A 15,177-nucleotide genomic window follows, 5' to 3' on the forward strand; every position below is an offset into this window, starting at 1 on the left:
ATAATATATATATATATATAAAACAACATGATACAAATATAAAAATTATGAAAAAATGAAATGACTATTTGAGAGATTTTACTTAAAAGGGGCAAAGAGTTGCTTCTTTCTGGTGGATTTCTTAGGTACGGAGTTCAAGACGGATTTTCATCGAAGCGTCGGGATAAATCCAAATTTTATACTCCGATACCCATCAGTTCGAACAATTGTTGTTTAAAATAATATACATAAATAATAATAATAATAATAATAATAATAATAATAAATATATAAATAAGGTAATAAACCACCTTAAATTATCAAACATGTTATTATTACTAACCAACTAATTGATAAACGTGGTCATGTAGATATCATCATTTTATATTGTCATAGCATGCCACATTTATCTTGTTGATAGGGCGGGAATTCCGATGATGGGATTTCCCTGAAGAACTTGTAGAGACGAGTTTTTTCGTGGATATCTCTAGGTGAGGAAAATTTCGAGACTTTACCAAAACTTTGAGATGGTCTTTGAATGATTTTTCAATAAAAGATTGTTGACACCATTATTTAAAACAAACAAATCATGACATTATTTTACGCTCGCATCATTTACATATGTAAAATCGAATAAAAGACTCAATCAGCCAATTTGATAAAAATTAGTTAATAAGTAAGGATTGAGCAAATATAGGAATAAAATCAAAAGTAGGCTATAATAAGATAACTTAAGATTAAATGGTACCGTTTGTGAAACGAGCGCTATGGAAGTGTTAACCCTTCTCCGTGCGTAACCGTACTCCCGAACCCAAATCTAAAAGATACGTAGACCAGTTTATCGTTCTTTCGACAGACCTAAAATTAATTTAGAATTTTGTCGAGTAGAACAAAATAAGGTGGCCAATCACACTTAGAAAAAAAAATTGGTGGCGACTCTCAAACCATACTACGTCAGCGGTCAGGTTCCCGGACCTGCACATTGCGACAAATAGATTTGTGATTTCTTGTGTTAAAGTTTGAAATGTCAGTCTTGAATTAAAAGCAACTAAACCAATAATTGGTAGTAGTCTTATTTGTTACTTAACAGTCAATTAACCTAATAAGCTGTTATACAAAAAGCCTAAGTCTAATTTGATTATAAACGCATGATATATGGTTAGATTATAAGTTCCCAAATTATTTCAATCAATAATATATAAATTAGTGTAGAAAACAAAAATATTTTTTTCCAACACCAAGGCACCTTGCTCTAATTAAGGTCTGTGCAATTGTAAGTCTCTATTAAGTATAAAGTTAGCAGCACACACTTGTATTGGCTCAATAAATAAAAAGGACAATAGCTTTTGCATGTATTTCCTCAAATTCTCTCAACAACATAATTTTAATAAATGGGGTTAGGGAATTTTTAAATAGTGAGAGCATCGATTCCATATAACAACATGAATATAAGAGCCCCAATATGCCAAAAAAAAACCCCCAATGTAAAAAGAAATCTATAGGTAATATAAGAACCTTGTAGTCAACCAAGACCATTTAACATTTAACAAATTGTTTATTATTATAATGAATTAAATCAAACAATTATTATGGTAGATATTATCCTTAAAATCAAAGAAAACAAAAAAGGCAAAAAACAGCCTAGAATACACCATCAATTATCACAATTAATTATTAAAACCTATTTAACAAATAGTTTATTATAAGTATCAGTTAAACAAACAAACACTTACCAAATAGTTTATTATAATTATCAATTAATTAAACTACTTAATATTTAATGAGCATATTAATTGTTAAAAACCTAATTTTACGAATATATATATATATATATATATGCATTCGAACATTTCACTCATTGATAAATATAAAATTTCGTTACCTAAAAAATAAGATTCAAATCTCTCCTCTCTTAATTATAAATATATATATATATATTTATAAAACTTTTTTAACAGTGAATGTTTGACTCTTCATAAAACTTTATTAATAATGCCTAGGCTTCAGGGGTTATCCATTTATATGGATAATACTGCTTTATTAATTGAACCAAACATGCCACTAGAGAACAAAAAACACATTCGTGAGAAAAAAGACAAGGAAGTGCACCGAAAAAACAAGGAAGGCCGAAGGCTAGAATCTTGGTTTCGGCTCTTCAGTCTCCCAAATACAAGGCCCAATAAGAAACCTGGACCTACGTTTCTTCTTCATGCTCTAGCTTTACCCTACCTCGTTGCTGTAACAAAAACCAGCTAACTTAAAACGCCCCTAAACAAGCCGCCACTACCAACTCTCTCTCTCTGTGTGTCTCCCAAGAGACAGAAACCCTAGAAGTAAGTCCACCCCAAACCGCCAATTCAACCTCAAAAAAGGAGAAAAGAACATGTCAGCCAAGTGGAGAGCTATTCAACACCGCCACCGTTACACATACAACGCCGTCGTTTTCCCACCTTCCTTTATTGATTCCTTGAACCAGTCATCTCTTTCCGCCTCATCTCCTACCTTCTACACTGAGCTTCAACATCTCATCTCTTTAAACTCAACTTACTCCCAAGTTAATCATGTCAAAAAAGTGGCCTCTTCTTTCAATAAATTATTAGTAAAAGAAGGCGAAAAAAATGAGGGATTGGTTTCGACGGCAGCAGCTTTTTACTTGGAAGTTTTCTTTTTGGAAAATTCAATGCCCTTACATAGAACCCTTTTGTCAGTTGTGTCTAAAACCAAGGATGTTTTCCAGCCTGTAATTGGTGAGTGTTTCAGGGTACTTTGTAACGAGTATGGTAGGATGACTAATAAGAGGAATCGTTTTTCTGTGTCACGTGTGGTTTTATCTGTTATGGGAATGCCCAAGTTGGGGTTTTTAGTTGATGTGATTGAAGAATGTGCTGTTTTGGTTTGTTGGGACATTGTTTTGGGGTTGAAAAGTGTAGTTTTGGAGACGGAAGAGTGGGCTAGACCTTCTCCTATTGTTTTGGAGCAGTGTCAGGAGGCTTTGTCTTGCTTGTATTACTTGTTTCAGAAGTTTCCAGGCAAATTTAAGGACTTGGATACTGAAGATTCTAATGTGATGGAAATGGCTTTGGGGGTTTTGATAAGTGTGTTAAAATCAGTGGCATTTTCAAGGGACTGTTTTGTTGCGGCCGGTGTGAGTTTTTTTGCTGCTTTGCAAGTTTGTCTCAGTGATCAAGAGCTTGGTTTGTTCATCATTGAAGTTATATTTGATCAAATTGTTAGTAATTCTGGCACTAATAGTGAGGGTTCATTTAGTAATGTTATTAGCAAAGTTCCATATAAAGGAGATGTTTGTCTTGACATACGAAATCTCTCGGTGTTGAATAGGCTTTGTTTGATCAGAGGCATTCTTACTGCTGTTCCGAGAATGGTACTGAATACAAATTTTGTTGTATCTAGGGAAATTTTTAATGATTTTGAGTTTGTTGGAAATATTGTTAGTTCTTTGAAGACTATATTGTATGATGGGATTTTGCCTGAGCTATGTAATTACTGTGAGAACCCCACAGATAGCCATTTCAACTTTCATGCATTAACTGTGATGCAAATTTGTTTGCAACAGATTAAGACCTCTATGCTAGCTAACCTTACAAATGCATCTGAAGAGTATAATCCGTTACCGGAGGATATGGGGACTCGAATGCTGAGAATAATATGGAATAACTTGGAAGATCCTCTAAGTCAAACGGTCAAACAAGTTCATCTTATTTTTGATCTTTTCTTAGATATCCAGTCCTTGCTTTGTGGGACAGAGGGTAGTGAGAAAATAAAGTCCTTCCTACGAATGATTGCTTCAGGTCTTCTCCATTTAGGGTCACGTTGTAAGGGGAGATATGTTCCTTTAGCTTTGTTGACAAAGAGGTTTGGAGCAAAGACCATGCTGGATATGAGTCCTGACCTGCTATTTGAAATAGTACAGGCATACACTGATGATGACGTATGCTGTGCTGCCACGTCATTCTTGAAATGTTTCCTTGAATATTTGCGTGATGAGTGTTGGAGTAGTGATGGTGTTGAAAGAGGATATGCACTTTATAGAGGACATTATTTGCCACCCTTTTTGCATGGTCTTGCTTCTGGGATTTCAAAGCTTCGATCGAATTTGAACACATATGCTCTTCCGGTTTTACTAGAAGTGGATGTTGATGGTATTTTTCCTCTGCTTGCCTGTATCTCCATCGGGCCAAGTGGAGTGGAAAATGAACGCTTATATTCTGAGCTTGATTGCACAGATGTGGAACTACAAGTAGAACAGAAAGTGGCTGTTTTGGTCTCCTTGCTTAAGGTATCTCGCTCACTTGCTTTGATTGAAGGGGACATTGATTTTTGTGATGATTCTAAAACATCTGATACAGATGATATGCTGGAATCAAAAAGCTTTAATCTCTATGCACTTATCTGCATAAAGGGGATAAAAGTCAGGATCCTTGTTGGGTGGCTTGTATTGGCATTGACACACATTGATGAGTCACTTCGTGTAGATGCTGCAGAGTCTCTTTTCTTAAACCCCAAGACATCTAGTCTGCCTTCCCATTTAGAACTCTCTCTAATGAAAAAAGCTGTGCCATTGAACATGAGGTCTTCTTCAACAGGTTTTCAAATGAAATGGAGCAGCTTGTTTAGGAAGTTCTTTTCTCGTGTACGTACAGCCTTGGAGAGGCAAGTTAAGCAGGGCAGCTGGCAGCCTCGTGTGAACCATGAAAATAATGAGTTGTGTCTTTCAAAGGGAACTGAAGAAAGTGTAGTTAGTAGAGCACAGGAGCTATTTAATTTTATGAGGTGGTTGAGTTGTTTCCTGTTTTTCTCATGTTATCCTTCTGCTCCTTATAAGAGAAAAATAATGGCCATGGAACTTATACTGATCATGATCAATATTTGGTCTGTCATACCTTCTTCTCAAGAAAGCTCAGCTTCTATTTCTCCTGAGAGCTGTCTTTATCCTTACAGTGTAGGAATTACGTCACCTGACTCGACTTTCCTGTTAGTTGGATCCATAATTGATAGTTGGGATAGGCTGCGAGAGAGTTCTTTCCGCATATTGCTACATTTTCCCACTCCGCTTCCTGGCATTTCAAATGAAGGCATGGTACAGAAGGTAATTACATGGGCTAAGAAATTAGTTTGCAGTCCACGTGTGAGAGAGAGTGATGCTGGTGCTTTAACCTTACGGCTCATATTTAGAAAGTATGTTCTGGACCTTGGGTGGAGAGTCAGAGCTTCAGCTAATGTAGTTTGCTGCCATTCACAGTATACACTGTTAAATGGGGATTTTCTACAATGTGCATCTGCGCATCCTGTGATAGAATATGTACAATCACTTATTCATTGGTTGGATGTTGCTGTGGAGGAAGGAGAAAAGGATCTTGCTGAAGCTTGCAAAAATAGTTTTGTTCATGGTGTATTACTTACTCTACGATATACTTTTGAGGAACTGGATTGGAATTCTGATGCAGTCTTGTCTGGTACTTCAGAGATGAGACTTGCATTGGAGAAACTCTTGGAGCTGGTCGTGCGAATAACTTCATTGGCCCTATGGGTTGTTTCTGCGGATGCTTGGCACCTACCTGAGGATATGGATGAGATGGCTGATGGTGATGCTTTCTTGTTGGATGGTCCTGATGAGATGGATGTGCCTGTACCTTCAACAGAACAAGAAGACAAAAGCTCAAAATCAATTCGGGATGCAAGACCATCAGATCAGATTGTTATGGTTGGTTGCTGGCTGGCTATGAAAGAGGTAGAAGCTTGTTTTTTATTCTATTGCTGTGTATTTAGTGGTATGCTGTTGAAAATGATATACTCATGATTTCTGCTTATTGCTGAAATTAAGACAAAGAAATGAATTTATAGCTAGTATACAGTTGCTATATCGAACAACCCCGAAATGAAGGAAATCCTTGAGTAATTAGTATAACCCCAGATTTCTAGATTCTTGGTTAATATCAATTAAGTTCATAGTAGTAACAGTACAATTCTTCTTGTTTCCAGCTAAGTCTTCTTTTGGGGACCATTATAAGGAAAATTCCTTTGCCAAGTCACAGTTGTTCAGGTTCATTAGAATGTGGACACCCCTGTTCTGATTCTATTGATGCTTCGGTAACAGCGACTGGGGGAATGCTTGATCTAAACCAATTAGAGAAAATTGGGAACCATTTCATGGAAGTTCTTCTGAAGATGAAACATAATGGTGCCATTGATAAGACGAGAGCAGGTTTTACAGCCCTTTGCAATCGTCTACTCTGTTCAAATGACCCAATGTAAGTTTCCTCTTTTGTCTTCCTGAGCTAGTGCTGAATGATCTTAGTTCTCATCTTTGCCTTAGCAGACTGCGCAAATATTTTTGAAGTGCCAGCTAGCTTAGCTGGTGCAGAATCGTGGTTTACCCAAGATCTAGGATCAAAACTTGCCTTGTCATGGTAGTTGGGATTTAATGAAGGAGAGAGCTTATGCCTCTGCTTACTCTAGTTATTGATTTCTTTTTTTTTTTATTGAAAAAAATAGAAGAAAAAAGAGGGAGAGAGAGAGTGAGGAATGCTATATTTTTATTCAAGTATTTCAAAGAGTTTTACTTAATTAGTTCAGGCTTGTGTTACAAAATGACCTGCATTAGATATTTACCAGTCCAGTATTGGAACATTATTTGTAAGATAAAAGATATATGTTGTAAATCCATTTAATGGTGCCTTTCTTTGTAGGCTTTGTAAGCTGACAGAATCTTGGATGGAGCAGCTTATGGAGAGAACAATAGCAAAAGGGCAAACTGTTGATGATTTGCTAAGAAGAAGTGCAGGTATACCTGCTGCATTCACTGCTTTTTTCCTTTCAGAACCAGAAGGTGCTCCAAAGAAGCTCCTCCCACGAGCACTTAGGTGGCTTATAGATGTAGCAAATGGGTCTTTGCTGAGTCCATCTGAAGCCAATGCCACAAGTATCTCATGCCAGATTTCATCAACAAAGTCGGGCCAAGAGACTGATTCGGCACTGATACCTGAGATGATTGCAACTGATAAAACCTCAAAAATCAGAGATGAAGGTGTTGTTGCAACAGTGCATACATTTAACATCCTTAGAGCTGCTTTCAATGACACTAACCTTGCTTCTGATACATCTGGTTTTGCTGCTGAGGCTTTGGTTGTTTCAATTCGTTCTTTCTCTTCACCATACTGGGAGGTTCGGAACAGTGCTTGTCTAGCATACACTTCTTTGGTACGTCGAATGATTGGGTTCCATAATGTTCATAAACGAGAATCTGCACGACGTGCATTAACTGGGCTTGAATTTTTTCATAGGTACAAGTTCTTTCATTAACCATCTCTTACATTTTGCGTATTTCATACATGGATAACTATGTGAGCCTCCTATAAAGTTTAAAACTATTATGCTGAAGCTAGAATTATGTTTTACCCACAAGTTAGTAGAAGTCAAGTCCTTCACAGAGTTAGTAAATTAATATTCTGAGCAGTGAAGGGTGGCATTTTCTGATTTAGTAAGGGAGGGGGTGGAACAAGGATGGAAAGTATTTACTGGTTCTGTTTGTGGGTAAATTCATGCAGTAAAATATATTTTTTGAATAATCAAGTCATAATAGTAATTTGCAAGACCTGGTTGTCTTCATTTTATGACCTTTTCTTTGATGGCAAAAAAGTCGATTACCAATTTTATAATTGCAAATTTTGCATATTTGTTGACATAGAACGGTAGATTGACAAGATTCTTTTAATGTTCATTTTTCCTGTTGTTTTATTGCATTTTATTTTTTATCCCTTAAGGTAGCACATTCTTCAAATGTAGGAATTATAGAACTTGTGTATTTAATTCATGGTGCTGATTAGACTTGTGAGCTTAGAATCTGGTTTGCGAGGGAGTGATGGTTGGAGCCCTGATTTAGAGACAGCATATGACTTATAATCTGGGTTCACTAGCCTTTGCTGGCTTATCATTATTTGTTATGATTACTATTTGTGCACAATCAATGCAATAATATATTTTATTGACTAACTATTGTTTAAATCTTATACCGAAGGTATCCTTCGCTGCATCCATTCCTGTCCAATGAACTGAAAGTTGCAACTGAGTTTTTTGGTGATGCTTTGTCTGGACAATCAGAATCCAACCTGGCAAAAGTTGTGCACCCAAGCTTATGCCCCATGCTGATTCTTTTGTCCAGGCTCAAGCCTTCAACGATTGCAAGTGAGACTGGTGATGACCTTGATCCTTTCCTTTTCATGCCATTCATTAGGAAGTGCTCAACCCAAAGCAATTTACAAGTTCGTGTTCTAGCATCTCGAGCTTTAACAGGACTGGTATCTAATGAGAAATTGCCAACTGTTCTCCTTGATATTTCTGTTGAATTGTCCCATTTAGAGAACCAAATTACAGCAGGTTCTGCAGCACCCATCTCATTACATCCAGCCAATGGAGCCCACCATGCTTCCTTCAATTTAATTCATGGACTTCTGTTGCAATTAAGCTCTCTTCTTGATATAAATTGTAGAAATCTGGCTGATTTCTCAAGGAAAGATCAGATTCTTGATGACTTGATGAAAGTTCTTGCAATGCGATCATGGATTGCTAGCCCCAAAAAATGCCCTTGCCCCATCCTCAATTACTCTTTCCTGCAAGTGCTGGATCACATGCTTAGTGTTGCAAGCTCATGTCACATGAGCACAAATTTGTTTGCCATTCGAAACCTACTTTTGGAGTTATCTACAGAATGCTTAGATGTAGAAGCTTCTTACGGGCTGCCATTTTATGATCCAACAATAGCCGAACTTCGTCAACAAGCAGCAGCATCTTATTTTTGTTGTCTCTTTCAAACATCTGATGAAGTTGGCGAAGAAGTTTTCCAAATTCCACAAAGATCTCCCCCGGATTCAATGTTGTTACAAATCCCTGAAGTGGAGAATTCTGGATTTTTGGAAAGGTTGGTTCGCTCTTTGTCAGATTTATCATATGAAGTTCGACTAGTAACTTTAAAGTGGCTGCTTAAGTTCCTGAAGTCTAGTGAGTCTGGCAGTGAGATAAATTATCTGTCTAGCAGCCAGACCAGAATTATTAAGAACTGGAATAAAGCTAACCTTCAGGCTACACTGATGAAGCTCTTGGAAGTGGAGAAGAATCATAGATGTACATATTACATCCTGAAGATTATCTTCACTTGGAACTTTCTTAAGTTTCAGGAACTATGTCAAGAAAAGAGTGATGAAACACTTTATGTTGGTGCATTGGATTGTGACTCCGTATTTCAGCTTTGGGATAGACTGATATCCATGTACAAGCTTACACGACACGCTAAAACACGAGAAACACTGGTCTGTTGCCTGGCAATATGTGTAAAGCACTTTGCAAGGCTATTTAGTAGTTTTATTTTAACTGATAAGGGGCAGAAAACTACTAAATGTAATGAATCTGATCAGACAGATAGATCAGCTTGCTTTTGTGAATGCATTACCTTTTTTCTTAAAGTAATTAAGCAACATAGTTCCTCATCTGAGCCAGTAAACATGCGCAGGGCAGCAACAGAATCTATTTTAGCATCTGGCTTATTGGAACAAGCTGAGGTAATTGCTTCTTCTGTGTTCAACCAGCAAGTTTCTTCTAAAAATTCATTTTCCTATTTTGAACTGCAAAATGCTGTTGATAAATATGCACATCAAATACTGGAGATGTGGTTCACATGTATCAAGCTGCTTGAGGATGAAGATGATGGAATTAGACTAAGGCTTGCCACAGACATCCAGAAGTGTCTTTCCCCCAGAAGCTCTGGAACAAAGTCTGACACTTGTGGGGCACCAACACAAGTGGAAAAAGTTATTGAACTGAGTTTTGACCATCTGTCTTCCATCTTTGGCCACTGGATTGTATACTTTGATTATCTTCTGCGATGGGTGCTAGATGCAGCAAACTATGTAATATCCAAAGGTGATCTTGTGAGACGGGTTTTTGACAAGGAAATTGATAATCATCATGAAGAGAAGCTGTTGATTAGTCAAATATGTTGTTCCCACTTGGAGAAGCTTCCAATTACAAAATCTTGGGAAGGTGAATTGTTGAATAAAGAAGAGGTCATGAATTATCTACTTGATTGGAGAATGAGATTTTACCATCAGTTGATGTCATTTGCTAAGGACCATATTGGAAAACTGGGAGTTGACTGGATAGGTGGTGTAGGTAACCATAAGGATGCATTTTTACCAATATATGCAAATTTGCTTGGATTTTATGTCCTCTCAAACTGCATTTTCAATTTGGAGGCCAAGGATGGTATGCCTCTACTATCTGATATTGTGGAACTGGGAAATGCTATTGATCCATTTCTTAGGAACCCATTGATCTCTAACCTGTATTTGTTAATAGTTAGATCACATGAGAAGAAGTTCAGCACAACTACCGACTGCTTAAACACCAGGTTCAGAGATGATAGTTGGTATGATTTTGATCCTTACTTTCTTCTTGGATAAGATTGTACTTGTACAATAGCATCATAGATTATAACAGTGATTTAAGGATGTCTTGAGAACTTTTGAGGCAAGGATAGAAAAAAAATTTCACCATTATTGTATTATACTACCTAGCACTGCTACATTCTTTCAAAATATCAGTTTGTATAGTCTAAGGCCTGAAGGCCTGTATGAGAATATCTAAAGTTCTACCTTCAAGTTTGCCCTTCTGCTTGTGATTGCTCCTTTTGTTGTCATTGACAATTGTAAGCCACCGTTTAATTTTTTGAGACAGCGATTGGATGGCAAGATGTTGTCTCTTAAACAGCCCGCAGTTGGTTTCATGGTTTGTCTTTACAAGGGCTTTTTTTTGTCGTGTCTAATCTCACATGGTTGGTTTAGGATGTCTTGCAGAATGGTGCATATGAAATGGGAGGCATGGATTTGTGAGCCAAACTTTCAATAGAAAAGGGCAAACGACATTTAGCCAGGATGAATGAAGCTTTGAGACAAAACTGTTGAAGTATAATGAGCTCAAAGCAAATTTGGGGGAATAACTTTCATACAATTCAAAGTTTTGGGTCATTTCGTTAAATTTGGCACTCCCTCTTTACATCGAGAAAGATATATGAAATTTTATGTGGAAGTTTGAGATCGCTTTACCCATTAATAAGAACTTGCATGTTCTAGTACACTGCAGATAGGAAAAGTTCAATTGGCCAATGGATAAATGCCCCAACACTTGGTTAAGGTAGGGATTCTTGAATTGGAAGAACAGCATCCAGAACCTCCATGCTAAGTGGAGCCAACCGAACGAGCCTTATTACAGAACCTCCATGTGTTTTTTACTTTGAAATATGCCGAGAGAAGAAGGCTGACGGGTTTCTCACTTAACCAATTGCCTCTTACCACTTACATGTCAAATTAATATTAATGATCAAAAGACAGATTGTTGGGTATGGTAGTTTAAATTTATGAAGTTTGATAATGTGCAAGGTGAACGCAGATTTATCCTCGTCAAAACAGACTGTACCAAGGCCTAAGACGTAAAATGGCTCAACTGATGAGAGACTGGAAAAATGAACATGGCAGCAATGCATTACTTGCTTCCATGAAGAACCATAAAAATTGCCCCTAAAATTGCCTTCAACAGCCCATGATCATAAAACCAAGACATGAAGTTCATTTCTCTGCCTCATTTTGATCATCAACCCGATTGTCCTTATGGTCACTTTCTCCCTCTTCGTCATTGTTCATGTCAATATATCACCACTTTCTCCTGATAACAAGAATTATTCAAAAGTATATGGAATAGCATATACATTATCATTTATGAAAGTGTAATCCGTTTATAATCATAGATGGAAGCAGCATCTTCTACACAGAAGCTCTCTTAGAACATACAAGGTAAACAACCAGATTGGATCTATCCGGTGTGCAGCCATTAATGACATAAACCATCTAAAAGGTAACATTGGGGCAGTGAGGGAGAAAAAGCAAAGAAAACTAACGACATCCCAAGTAAGCATGGTGTGCCAGAGGCTAGATGAGTTAATCCTAGGGGACCAGAAGACTTTGGTGCTCTGGCAGGCTCATTCTGCTTAAACCTTCCAGAGGTTCATAGACCATGAGATCAACACATTCAAGTGAATACATTAGAAAACTAAATAGCAGTAGAACTTCCCACCAAAGTATACTGCATGCTTGCAATGTGTATTTGACGGCATGTTTGGATTAAAAAAAAATAATAAGAAAATAGATTTGTGAAGCTATGCAGCAAAATTACCCACGAGAAAACCGAACATAAGCAGCTTTTCATTTGATTTGATTTTTGTACCGAGTTATTTTTGCCGTTCCTTCGTTCAAGGATGCATAGCTCTTTTCCAGCTTTTATTTTCATAATTAGGATTTTCGTTGAAATGCTGAAAGAAAAGAGAAAACAATTATTAGAAACAAGTTGTTGCACACTAACTGAGTGCAAAACACAGCATCTTAATCAAAAAAACAAAAAAAAAAAAGCTAGAAAAACGTTTCGCTATCATTCAAAAGAAGCGATATGATAAGCATTGCTTGGAGACTAACTGAATATCAGAGTTGCAAGGGCAAAATTCTCTAGAAAATTGCTATATCTTTTGTTTCAATTTTTTTATCTTTTTGAATAGCAGCGTTTGTTACACTTATAACAGTAACTACTGATAAATAAACAGTAACTACTCAATTAATAAACAGTAGCTACTCCATTAGCAAACAACAGTCATAGTAACCCTAATAGCAACTATGGTAAAAACATAAATTAACTAAATAAATTTATCCTTAATACTTCCCTTCAAAATGAGTATAAATTAGAGTGTAACCGGTGCAATACATTAGGGCAAGACTGGTAATTTTTGGACAAATTGAAGTTGGTATTGGTAGCTGTGGTACTTAAGGGACATGTAAATAGTGTCATTTGATATTAACTATATGCATAGCATCTCAGCATTTGGCTCATTGATTGATGCATTATCCCTTATAAAAATAAAAAAAACTATATGCATAGCATTTTACTCCAGTAGTGTATTAAGTGAGAGATGCTCAGTTACAAAAAATTTGATATCTGAATTCAAGGCTAAGTAGCTATTGAATTTGATGGAATTAATGTTAACATTACAAAATATATCAAAAGATATTGGCAGAGTTATCAATTGCTGCGTATGTGGTGTTACCGTGATTGCAGTACTACACTTGCTAAAAATTTGAAAGGAAGTTTCTGTGTACTTGTGAGAGTTTCTTCATGGCAATTCCTTGATGAGCAAAAGTCAACAAAAGGTATTTGATCAAGTGACCTGGGTGGTTAGCGTGGGTTCTTTGATGTTGCGCTATATTGGAATGGAACAGTAAGTTTTGCAAGTATTTTTACGTAAAAAAAAAGTATTGTTGTGGTTGAGAATTTACATACTTGAATTTAGTTTTTTGGGCTGGTTATCCTTTGGATGCAGTTGAAACTGTTGATTTGTCTGGGGTTGATTCTGGGAATAGTTCTCTTGCAACTTGGATATCCAGTGGTGCTAAAAGGGCTCTTGTTCAGATTGAGATAGAGTTGCAGTCAATGAAGCGGGAGCAAATGAAGTGGCAGTAACTTCCATTTTGTATCTCATTGTAGTCAAATAGTTTGAAATTGATGATTCCTGTTTTGATGGCTTTTGAGGTTTAGTCTTATAATGAAATTCCTTGTTTGGTGTATGAGTGCCTTTATAGGATCTATAAGAGTCCTAGTTGTCAATGGTGGTGACTGCTGCAAGTTTGCTAATCGTTGCTCTCACAAACTTTTTTGCTAGTTTACCAAATGCAACAAATTGCATTTAGCTTGTGCCGTCTTCAATCCCCGTCCGTTTGTATGCAGCATCTAAAAGAACACAAAAGTTTATGTTGTCCAGTATCAGTTATTCACTAATAAATATCTAATGAAACAATCCATGAAACCCTCGAATAACTTAAACAATCAATCAAATCTTTTTAAATCATCCTTTTTCAGCTTGATGTCTATGTTTAGAGTCTTTGTTACTTAGCTTAGTATTACACAATTGTCCTACAAAAACTGTATTCAATTTCTATAAGAAATAGTTATAATTCTTTATGCATTTTCCTTTGAGTTCAATTAGCAAAACAACAAAAACAAACAATACACCGCCAACCATGTTCTGGATACCGTCAAGGGACACTAACAGGATTTTACTAAAACAACAAAAACAAATAATACCATGCTAACAATGTCTCAGGCAGCCTCGGAGAAATGATAGTATTTTAGTAAAACAACAAATCCAATGAAAAAAATTCCCAATCATGCCCGAGAACAGTGGGAAATTTATACATATAAGAGAAACAAATGAAATAGTGCCACCCATGTCCGAAACAGGTATGAAGTCTCAACCTGGCTTGGGGTTAAGAAATTAAAATGTGCTGTAAATTATACTGTGCCAACGATGAATGTTCACAAATGGAAGCAAAGCATATAGGAAAATTTGCAGAATAATATGCAGCCATTGGCATCAAATATCATATCGAGGTAAAAGGATGTTAAGAGGAATGATACGGATGAATTTTTTTTTTTTTTTGTATATTTGGTCAGTTGAAATATTTACAAAAACTTACGTGAGCAGCAGTGTTTCTTTGTCATGATGTGTGCACCAGTATTTGCCAGCACAAAATCTCAAAATCACTCCACATTCATTGCAAGCGTTATGAAATCATCCGTTTGAAGAGTCGATATCAACAAGCCTTGCTTCCACGTAGAATTTGGTAATCTATAGTGTAAACAATATATTAATATATTTGTCCAAAATTATATGGTGTAATTTTTTTTTTTAGAGTTTTTTCCTTGAATCTTTGACAAATCCGCATCAATGATTTCAACAATTGTTGAATCTGGTATTTGCTCAACATCATTAGCAGAATGATGTGGATGGATGTGCATGTTAATTACTTTACAGTAAATGGCCCTTTTGATACCCTCAATATATTTATGTAAATATTAGTTGATGAAAATTTCTAATTATCTAATTGTCATATTTAAACATATTACCTGGCTTTGAATTCAATTATTTCTAGTGTGTTCAAATTGTCATACAGTTTTGTCGTTGAACATGAGGTCAGGTAAATAACATGTGGAACGATATTGTCAAGCTATACGTTTATGTTGAATTGGGCTCATCGTTTCATATGGTAACCGATTTTCTTCTATTTTTGTTGTTTTGTCTACATATAAAAT

General features: G+C 36.3%; 1 protein-coding gene across 1 annotated transcript; it reads left to right on the forward strand.

Annotated features, from left to right (window-relative positions):
* On the forward strand, positions 2,176-10,755 carry LOC18601493 (thyroid adenoma-associated protein homolog). The gene is made up of 4 exons (XM_018119968.1): positions 2,176-5,728; positions 5,980-6,248; positions 6,687-7,280; positions 8,015-10,755. Exons 1-4 carry the CDS (start codon positions 2,363-2,365, stop codon positions 10,449-10,451), a joined length of 6,666 nt encoding a protein of 2,221 aa, XP_017975457.1. The 5' UTR covers positions 2,176-2,362; the 3' UTR covers positions 10,452-10,755.

Source organism: Theobroma cacao, chromosome 4, assembly GCF_000208745.1.
Source record: "Theobroma cacao cultivar B97-61/B2 chromosome 4, Criollo_cocoa_genome_V2, whole genome shotgun sequence".
In the NCBI taxonomy this organism is placed as follows: domain Eukaryota; kingdom Viridiplantae; phylum Streptophyta; class Magnoliopsida; order Malvales; family Malvaceae; genus Theobroma; species Theobroma cacao.

What these genes read in the sequence shown, in the direction of transcription:
- LOC18601493 (XM_018119968.1), top strand. Translation starts at nt 2,363, where the DNA reads ATGTCAGCCAAGTGGAGAGCTATTCAACACCGCCACCGTTACACATAC. An exon ending in CTCTGTTCAAATGACCCAAT is followed by an intron (nt 6,249 to 6,686) that starts GTAAGTTTCCTC and finishes CTTTCTTTGTAG; the next exon opens with GCTTTGTAAGCTGACAGAAT. An exon ending in GGGCTTGAATTTTTTCATAG is followed by an intron (nt 7,281 to 8,014) that starts GTACAAGTTCTT and finishes CTTATACCGAAG; the next exon opens with GTATCCTTCGCTGCATCCAT.